General features: G+C 38.1%; 1 protein-coding gene across 1 annotated transcript in view; it reads left to right on the forward strand.

Moving 5' to 3' along the window:
* The window catches only part of LRCH1 (leucine-rich repeats and calponin homology (CH) domain containing 1), a 133,727-nt gene that overhangs the window by 85,871 nt on the left and 37,174 nt on the right, over window positions 1-10,682 (forward strand). Inside the window, exons 12-15 of the mRNA XM_010854641.1 lie at window positions 1,171-1,260; window positions 1,360-1,396; window positions 5,798-5,851; window positions 6,590-6,662. Coding sequence (XP_010852943.1) covers window positions 1,171-1,260; window positions 1,360-1,396; window positions 5,798-5,851; window positions 6,590-6,662 — 254 coding nt within the window. The remainder of the gene's footprint in view (window positions 1-1,170; window positions 1,261-1,359; window positions 1,397-5,797; window positions 5,852-6,589; window positions 6,663-10,682) is intronic.

Here is a 10,682-nt window from a genome sequence, read left to right on the forward strand (position 1 = left end):
AAAGGTCTGAGGCAATAAGTTGCCAAGGATGTCTAGCCAGTCGGCATAGTTGGTGGGTGTGGAGGAAAATAGCCTTGAGTAACCGTCCCAGGGATAGTTGATTTGCATCTTTGTAGATTGTTATTTTATAATTATATTATGTTGTAAAACTTTTATGGATTTGACCTCCTAAAGCAATCAACTGCTTTGGCTGCTATAGATCTTTGTTGTGCGTCCTGAAATAGATATTCTACTGCTACAGTTCTGACTTGATAATAATGTGTCTGTGAGCCGGTGTAATAGGGATAAAGAAAGAGCCCTGTCTTTGCTTCTGATAAAGAGAGGGCACTTCAAGAGGTCAGTTATTTCTAGCTGCTTGAATAATAGTCATAAAAAGTTTATATACACATTAAGATTTCCCTTTATCTCATTTCCTTGAACCAGATTGCTTTGTTTGTTTTAATCAAGTCACTGATCATAGGATTAAATTTTAGAGCTTTACCTTTCATGCGACCTTAACATCAAAAAATTTAGTTGAATATTGCTTTCCTGTTTTGCCTTTGTTGATTTCTTCTCTCAAGGATTTCTGATTGTTGGTTAGATATGATTTTCAATAGGATTGTATACTATGAATGCATACCCACCTTTTAAAATAGCTTTGTAACTTTTATATGACTTTTAGAAATTCCTGGTTTTATAGATCTTAAAAAAAATTCAGCTCTTAAAATTACAGAAATTCAGAAACTGTAAGAAAATTTCAGAGATAAAATGCATACCTAAAATTGATTTTGAAATTTTTTATTTTAATATTCCTGTTAAACAAATGCCCTTGGGACTTATCTGTAGTATAGTGTATGTACAATATAGTAGAGAGAAATTTTACTTGTTTCTACAAACTGATTAAGTTCTTAATAAAATTTAGTGTGTGCTACCTATGACTTTTATGACCTCATCAGAAATTACTATTGTATTTCAAATAAGTTGGATTTTGATACCAAAGTAGATTGAAAATTATATTTAAAAAATACATATATAGTCATGGTGAGGAAACTATATAGTTTGAAATTTCTACCATAAAACTTTTATTACTCAATTCTAATGATAAACACAACTTTTAAGTATATAACTAAAAGCAGTAGGATTTATTAAAGTTCAGTAATTTGGTAACACTTTTTCTCCCCTACTCTTTAGATTAAGCACAGATATTACAGAGAGAAGCGTTGTAAACTTTTACCCTGTGGACCCAGCAGATGACTTGGAATTACAGGACTCCACACTAAAGTATGTAGACTTTTCTATAACAGTATATTTTCTCTTTTTACATTGAAATATTTTTGCTTTAAATTATATTTATATCTTTTTATTCTGTAATTCCTACAGTGGTCAAATACAGCTGGAGAGGTCTCCAGAATGTGAGGTAAGGCTGCTCTTGGATGAACCAGAGTTCTGGTGCAGTATTCTGCCGCTGAAGAGTGGCTACCGTATTCTGTCAAGATGTATCATGGGGTAGAACATTCTTTATAACACTTTGGCCACCTGATGCGAAGAGCCGACTCATTGGAAAAGACCCTGATGCTCGGAAAGATTAAGGACGGGGGAAAGGGGGCAACAGAGGATGAGATGGTTGCATGGCATCATTGACTCAATGGACATGAGTTTGAGCAAACTCCAGGAGACAGTGAAGAACAGAGAAGCCTGGTGTGCTGCAGTTCATGGGGTCGCAAAGAGTCAGACACGACTGAGTGACTGAACAAGAACTTTCATTAGTGAGATCAGTATTCAGATTTGTTCAAGATCTGGTTTTCAATTTTTTTATACTTTTAGCTTCTTTAGTTTTCCTGCTTATCTATTCTATTTCACCTCCCATTGAAGATGAAAGTTGACTGTTTCCATTGAATTCTCTAAGTCTTTATGTCAGACAGTTTTAAGTCAGGCCATGGCAAATAAGACCCACAGGGAAACCTGGCTCTGTCGGACACTGGAGGTAGTACCAGCCAGTGCCAGCAGCCTATGAACTGACCAGCTGAATGTAAACTAGGAAAGACTTTAAAGATAAGGGTAAGTGATTTGAGAAACGTCTAGGAGGATTAAGAGACTAGCAAAGATAAACTGATGGGGGAATTTGGGGACAGGTTAAGGTAGGTTAGGTAGCTATGTAGGGTAAAATTCAGGTGGCTGCAGAGAAAGCAATTTTGACATAAAACTAGAGATAAGCTTGGAAGGTCCCAAAGATAAAAGCGGGGAGAGAGAGAGGTCTGAGTCAGTGACATGGGAGTAAAACATTGGTTACAGCCTGTTTCATCCCTTCTTACTGAATGGGTTTAGGATGGCTAATTTCAACACAGCCAACTTATGTTGCTTGAGCTATCTGAACAGGTACCATAGTAAAGCAGTCTCACACTCTTAAGTAGCTAAGTCTCTGTGTTAAATAAGTAGGAAAAGAGCTATAGTTTAAAAACCCATGTTCCTAGAGAATATGGTTTCATAGTTGAGTATTGTGATTTGGGATTACATTGAGTTTTCTTTCCATTTCAAAGGCTTGCTAACTATGGACTCGCGTGGGCTACCTCTCTAACTTCTCCTCGATTTTCTGTAAGTTAGGATCCATCTTATAACTCAGGACACCTGACTTTAGCTGTGACTGTTCCTCTGCTCTGTCCTTAGAGTCACTGCACTCCCTCCTCCCCAAGTGGAGAGTCACTCAATGACCCAGGAGTGGGACATCAGGGAGCCTCTTAGGTGAAGGCTGTCCTGGGTCTAATTCATGAGGCCCTCCTTTTGAGACATGCTCCTTTTGATTCTGTTCAGACTTACTTTTGTATTTGGCTTTTTACTTGGAAGTAATTATAAAAGGTTAAAAAATTACAGAGGTCTGCAAAAAGTTACAAAAAAATTAGAACCTTTTACCCACATTTTCTGTAATTAACATTTTACCACTTTTGCGGTATCTGTCTCTCTCTTCCTCCCCAGAGTTCTTTTTCTGAAAATTAAAGGATAAGTTTTGTACGTCATAGTCCTTTTCCCTAAACATCTCAATGTACCTTTCCTAAGAATAGGGATTTTATCCTATATAACTCGACTTCAGTTATCAACTTCATAAATTTACACTGATAAAATAGTTTTGTCTAATATGCTCTCCATAGTCCAAATATTTAGATTGATCTAATGACGTTTTTCACAGCACTTTTTCCGCTTTAGTAGGATCCAGTTTAGAATCAATAGTTGTCAGGTACCTATAGTTTCCTTTATTCTGGATATTTCTATAACCTTTCTTTGATTTTTTATGACCTTAAAATTTTAAAGAATATAGTGCTCTTCTTTTTTAAAGAATGAACTGCCTCTTATTTTGTGGGACAGAAATCCTTCATATTTCCTCATGATCAGATTGAGTCTCTGTGTTCTTGTCTGGGATGCTGCCCAGGTGACGTGGTGTCCTTCTCAGGGTATCACCTTCAGAGGCACATTGTGAATGTCTGAGCTTCACTGGTGATGGTAACTTGATCACCCAGTGGATGAGGAACTTGATTTCTCCACCATTTGAGTATTGTTTTATTTCCCCTTGCAACTAGTAGTCAGTGAAGAGATACTTTGAGACCATGGTAGAATCCTGCTGCAGACCCACTTTTTTAATCTTTTTTTTTGGCTGTGCCGCATAGCACACAGAGATTCTCACTAAGATGTGGGACCTAGTTCCCTGACCAGGGGTTGAACCCACGCCCCCTGCATTGGAAGCACAGAGTCTTAACCACTGGGCCACCAGGGAAGACCCTGCAGAACCGGTAAAATAGATGCCCTCCTCTGTGCATGATTTTAGGAGTATCAGGAAGACACCAAGCCTCTAGGGGAAAAAAATCTCCATTCCATCTCTGATTTACAGTGTTAATTTGTTTTTTTTTCCTTTTTGGTGGAACAAGGAGTCACGTTTGGTGTAAGGAATTCTTATTCCTTATCTTCCTTCTTTGGGCAATTCTCTGTCCATGATAGATATGTCTTCATGATTTTAAAAAGGGAGGGAGAATTTCTGGCTCCGGTGGAAAAAGAAAAGTCACAAGAAGGAGGAATGGAGAAGAAAGTGGTGGATGAGCAAGGCCAGTACCCATGATATGTGGAACTTAAGTGGGCCCCTCCTTTATGGTCTGGTTATTTCTGTATTATTTCTTCCACCCAATTCAGGAAGAAATCAGTTTCGTAAGCAGAGTCTTGAATCAGTTAGCCAGTCTATGTTGAGTCCTTGTGCTGGATGTGGCCTTGTTTTTAGTACCCAAGACTGGAATAGGAAGGAGACGAAGTTGCCCTCACTTTTAAGGCATTTTAAAAATTGTGGAGGAAAGAAGCCATAGATATTGAGAAAGCAGAAATGACTGTGAGATGGCCCATAATCCTGGGTGTTTTAGGTACTCTGGGATAGTAGGGGAAGGGATAAGAGTTTAAGGAGAGAGAGATTAATCTAGATTTCAAGGGCGATTTGGATTTGGATGGGTCCCAGGAGGCCGTGCTGGGCAAGACAGCGTGGCCATGACGGAATCAGCATGAAGCATAAACCGGACAGAAACACCATGAGAGAGGCTGGTGCCCAGTTACATTGGTAAGACCAAGATTGTGAAATGCCTTGTAATTAGCACACCGCATTCTCTTTCTTTTAACACACTTTAGTTGACTGTCCCCATTAAGTTTGGGTAGCGCTGGCATCCATCCAGGAAGAACTACAAAGTATACTCTTATACATAAATAAATGTCCAGTGGGGAAGGATGGTGGAGGAGCACAGGGAAAATTGGAGAACAGAGTTTCTGATAGAGAATCAAAACTGCAACTTACTTGTTAGCAGTTAAGACATTTAATTAGGTAGGGAAATCAATGACATTTTATTCTAAAAATATGTTATTCCCTTGAATTTGTCACAGTTGGGAATGTTTTTTAATAGCAGTCCTCAACAATAGGAATAGACATCTTAAATTTTTACTAGTTTGGTGATACGTATGAACATGTTTATATTAGTTATCACCAAATTTTTTATAGGGCGGATCAATGGGATTTTGTTGTTGTCATTGGCCATGTCGCAAGGCTTATGGTATCTTAGTTCCCTGCTGCTGCTGCTAAGTCGCTTCAGTCGTGTCCGACTCTGTGCGACCCCATAGACGGCAGTCCACCAGGCTCCCCCTTTCCCTGGGATTCTCCAGGCAAGAACACTGGAGTGGGTTGCCATTTCTTTCTCCATTCGTTCCCTGACCAGGAATCAAACCTGGGCCTTCGACTGTGAAAGTGTGGAGTCCTAACCACTGGACCGCCAGGGAATTCCCTGGGGTTCTTGATTACCTTATAAAAAAGGCAGATCTGGGTAAAATAAACTATTGAGTTTTCTCATTGGTTGTCAAAACAAACTGATGTTGAATTGATAGCATAGGACTTTCCTAGGTTCAGGCGTGTTCGTTCATTAAAAAGCTCCCAGTGAGATTTTGTGTATTTGGGAACTACTGCCTTGGGCCATTTCTGAAAACCCTTATGCTCTCAGCACGTGGGAGCCTGCAGGTTACTGGGGAACCTGGCAAGCTGATGTTCACAGGTACTTTGGGCTGAGCTCTTTACTCTGGGAAATCCCTTTTCTTAGTTTGTATATTTTAGATGTATTTTTCTGTGAATATAGCTGCATGTTTTTAGAAAGTGTACAGTAAGAATGGCCTACTTAACTACAAATTAATTCTATGTATTAGGCATTGTATCCCTGTGTGCCAGGGATATGATAGAAGTCAGACTCAGTTCTTGCCTTAAAAAGTTTATAGTCTGATGGAACATACCATGCATTTTTTTTTCTTCCTTTAGGTGCAAAATGACCTAACATTACAGAGTAATGGGAGCGAGTATTCTCCCAATGAGGTAAGTTTCCTGATGATTAATGAAAGCTGAGGTGTTTTGTGAAACCTGAATTGGAATATCTTTTACAAAAATCTGTAATCTGAGACTGTTGTGATTCATGAGTTAATTGTATTGCAGAATCTCGGAGGGAATCTCTCATTAGCTCTCATAGCCTGATCCAGCCCTATCCATAATTAAAGACTCATTTTATAAGATATATTTTGAAAATTAAATATAGCAGCGTTTTTATAGAAAGCAGAGTGAAAATAGCTCAAATAGGCAACATTTAGAATGTCTTGTTAACCATAACTGATCCATGGGGTTTCCACATAGCTGAGACATCTGCTCAGTGTCATCTGTTTTCTCATCTCACTGTGTTATGAGATTCTTTATCAGATGTGCCCTCTGTGAGGTGATGTATGTGTGTGCTTGTATGTGTGTGGTACACGTGCATGCGTGCACTTGAATGCACACATCTATTCTGGAGCAGAAAAGGATTACCAGTATCACACGATTATGAACTCTTTTATAATGAACATATAAAAATTGAATAAATCTGCCCCCAAATAACATTCTGTTGATTCTACCACAAGAATTTGCAATGTGAAGATGCATCCATTATCATGTTTTTTAGTCAGGACTTCCTCACAGCAGCCAGTGCAAGGAGGTCGAGGTTTTGTTGCAACCCTTGATCCTGGAGAAGCATGCATAGTTCTGCTCCAGTTCTTTAAAAAGTGTCCTTTCCTTCTAACACCACAGATGAGAGAGAACTCCTCCGCCAGCTCTCCGACCAACACCAGCACAGCTCTGTTTGGCCTGAAACCTCGATCAGGTAAATGGAAACCTCAGTGTTCTCACCCACGTGAAACAACTCCGGAGTTTCTCTTTAGCCTTTTGCGTGCATTTGTTATAGTGGGAGCAGCCTTGTCAACGCTGGTGAGTTTGAATCCTGGCATCAGAACCTTGCTACAGCTTGGCGAGGCCAGATTTTCAGGCTCTGTTGTCAGTGTGTCTCCTCTTAAGGCTGTGTTATCAGTAACAGAGCAAAGAGAGAAAAATGTTGGGGCATGTAAGTGGCAAAGAAATGCTTTTTGGATAAAATAGCCACCGCTTTGCCTCAGTGGCTGCTGGTACCTTGCTGCATGAAGGATGGTGACTCTTTGTGAGACACCCCTCATTTGCTCTCTGGACCTTGGAGAGGTCTGTGTGATTACTCCTGTGACAGGGCAGTCATTCCAAGACTCACGTGAGTGGTCAGAGAGATTTTAAAGGTCTTTTCTGGTTATAGTACCTACTTTATTTTAACTTATTATTAGTAGTTGCTTCTCTGTTTTAATATTTTTCATTCTTAGGTCTTTTGCAAATATTCTGTACCAATGCTTTTCAGTTAAGTGCTAAGAAGGCACTCAGATTCTTTAAGCAAAAGGTAGTAAAGAACTTAGATATTCTTGGGTTTATTAGTAAAGCATTTTGGCAGCAGTTGCAGATACACATATGTATAATTTTTTACCCATAGGAAAAAAAATATAATTCTTTTATAAAGGAATGTTTTTTCATTTTTGGAGGAAGTTGGTTGATGGATAACGTGTGGCCAGGTGTAAAGGTTTCCTGGCATTTTGAATGGACTATAAGACAAAGCTATTTGAGAACATGCTTGGGTGTGTGGTGGGGCTTAGGAAGTGTTTTATGGAGAGCCGAACTGTACTTGAAATTGGACTCAAATGACTAGCCTCACCATTTACAGACCTGAGTGTATACAGCCAGATATGGGCTGGGCTTCAATTTGCAAGGTCTCAGGTTGTGCTGGGAGGAATGGGGGCACCCATGCCTTGAGTGGTGATCTACCAGGAATGTTCTCTACACACCGAGGGCCTCATATTTGGCTAGGCTTTCTCCTGTCCCTTATAGGCAGTTTTAGACAATTTTAAAAGTTCTTATAACTGAGCAAATCAAAAGTTGAACGTATCTCCACAGAATAATATTCTTTTAAATGTGCATCTTTGTAGTTTAGTTGTAAAATCGTCTCCATGACTTTTCCAGTTCTTTTTATGGGGTCCAAATTCAGCTTATCAACTTTGTGCCCACACTGTTGAACCATTTCTGATTCTTTGCAGTGGTGAAAACTAAGTGAAGTATTCATTTTGAATAGCAGGAAACAAAGATAATTTCCCCTCCTAGCTTCCAGCCTTTCTATAATGCTGACTAACCAGTGTGGAAATTGTGCTAGCTGTTGAAAGCTTTGTGGAGTTTGTTGTAAATAATACTGATTTTTCTTCAGGAACATCAGATGGCATGTTGGAACTTTATGAAACTAGCATCATCTATTGGGAATGTTTAAAATTTTATTTATTAAGTTTAAAATATTACAGTATGTATTTTTGACATTTTCTGGAAAATATATAGTAATCTTAATTGAAGGTCATATCATTCTTTTTGATTAAGTAGCTTTGGATCTTTAAAAAGTGATTTTTATGTTAAAATTAAGTATATGAATTCATGTGATTTCTGTGTTATAAATAAAAACAGACTTCTCAAATCAGAAATTTGGAATAGAAACTTAGATTCTTTAAGTTGGCTGGTAGTTTTTTCCAAAAGAAATTTTTTTCTATGTTTTCCTCCAAGGAAAGACAAATGTATATATACCCAAATAGTCATTCCTAGAAACATGTCCATGTATTTTACCGGCCTTGCCTTAAGATTGAATAAAAGTTGTGTAGGTATTTTCTAAATATCAGAAACTACTATATGAATAGTGCCCCCAAAAGAGATGTTATTTCATAAATGACCAACTTAGAAGTTCTTTGAATTGATGGATATCTGTTGGTTAATTAACCAATTATCTATTGGTTAATTGTTGTTAAGGAGACTCAACTAGTGTCCAAAATTGGTTTTATACTGATCAATATCTAAGACAATGGTTCAAGGGTTGAGCAGAGTTGACTAGATTCAGCTATCATTATAGATGTCTTTAAAGAGAAATTTTACACTGCCTTGGGAAAAAAAATTCACCAACTGTAAATGCTGATTCTATAATAGCTTTATTTATAAATAATAGACATATTTACACATATTAAACTTTGCATAGCCAACTTTTATGGTGAGTCATATTTGCTAAAATTATTTAGAAGGTCTTCGGGAAAGGTATCTGGTAGGGCTTTTGCTCTTTATCTGCATAGTCTATGGGAGCCCCTTCTTTCCCCTGACATGATTCATTAGTGCTCTAAGTCTGGGCTTGAGAACTGTTAACGATGAATGATATTAACTGCATGCAAAGTCTATGATTGATAAGTACTAACACTCAGTTTTTTATCGTTCTTTTTATTCCATGCGCCATCTTTCATTCTCCTGCTGTATTGTACATTTGAAATTAAATCCCATAATTTGAAATTCGCTTCATTTCCATACAACCCTTATGCCATTTGTGAAATGCTGCCGCCCCTTTGGTTTTTCCTGGTCCTTGCGCGACTGTACGCGGACTGGCTCTCTCGCTCTCCTGCAGACCCAGCCCTCACTCTTCCTCCTATCTCCTTCAACAAACTTACACAGGCACAAACATGGGACAGCTCTAGCTACTGTGTTCCCTCTGCAGGAGACAGTGACAATGGTAGGTGGCTTTGTACCTGTTCTTCAATGTGCTCATTAATAAGCCAGTGAATGAATGTACTGAACATTCATTTCTGTGCAGCTGAAGATAGAATGCGTTCTCCTGCATGCTTGACTTAAGAGATAACAGTAAACCTGGAAAGTCCAGAAAAATGCATGTGCATTGTTCTCTGGCAGTTTGTTAAACTATGTTTAATTATCTTGAACATTCTGAATTTTGGAAGGACTGAACAATAATTTCTTCTCTATTCTTTCTGCTTGGGTTTTTTTTTTTTTTTGGTGTGTTTGCTTGCTTATAAAAATTTGGGTTTTTGTACATTTGGATAATCTCTTCTGAACTAATGCTTTTGGAGTTTATAATAATAAATAATAAAAAATAATAATCTTTTATTATCTAGGCTTCCGATAATGAGATTTTTTAAAGTAATTAAGATACACTGTGACTGATCTGAAAGGAGTGCACTGAGAATGGTTAGAAGTAAGGAATTTCTAAAAACGAAGAGAAATCACTTGCTTTTTTTTTCTTTGAAAATTATTTGCACATTTTGACTTTTGATAACTTCAGCCCTTTCATCTATATAATATTCAAGAGGGCTTCCCTGGTGGCTCAGTCGTAAAGAATCCCCCTGCCAACGCAGGAGATGTGGGGTCGCTCGCTGGGCCCGGAAGAGCCCCTGGAAAAGGAAAAGGCAGTGGAATCCAGTATCCTTGTCTGGGAAATCCCACGGACAGAGGAGCCTGGCATGTTGCCGTCCATGGGGTTGCAAAAGAGCTGGACATGACTTAGAGACTAAACAACAACAAATATTCACGAGTGGTAAATTGGCTTGAGAATCAAATGTGCAAATAAAAAATTGAGGACACCCAGCTAGGATTAATGTGGATATTGTTTGATCTCGTGCCACTGTATATCTAAAGTAGCCTAAAAGATGAAAATAAAATACATATAGTTATTTAGATACACTTACTACAGATATCTCAATCTCCATATTGATCTGTTAGTTCAGATCTTAGGCATTTTACTCCAAGATACAAAGCAATAAAAGTAATGTTGAAAGAAATAGAGAATATGATTCATAGGGAAGAGAAGTGATGTGTGGGGTAAAACCACTGCAAACACAAGAAGATATATTTTCTAAGTTATTTTTTTAATCTCAATATCAATATGTTACATGTAATGAATAGAAACCATATATGTAAAACATTTGTTGTGATTTCTGGTTGAAATTCAACCAAAAAATGCTTTTTT

The sequence above is a fragment of the Bison bison genome, unplaced genomic scaffold (assembly GCF_000754665.1).
Source record: "Bison bison bison isolate TAMUID 2011002044 unplaced genomic scaffold, Bison_UMD1.0 scf7180017864345, whole genome shotgun sequence".
In the NCBI taxonomy this organism is placed as follows: Eukaryota; Metazoa; Chordata; class Mammalia; order Artiodactyla; family Bovidae; genus Bison; species Bison bison.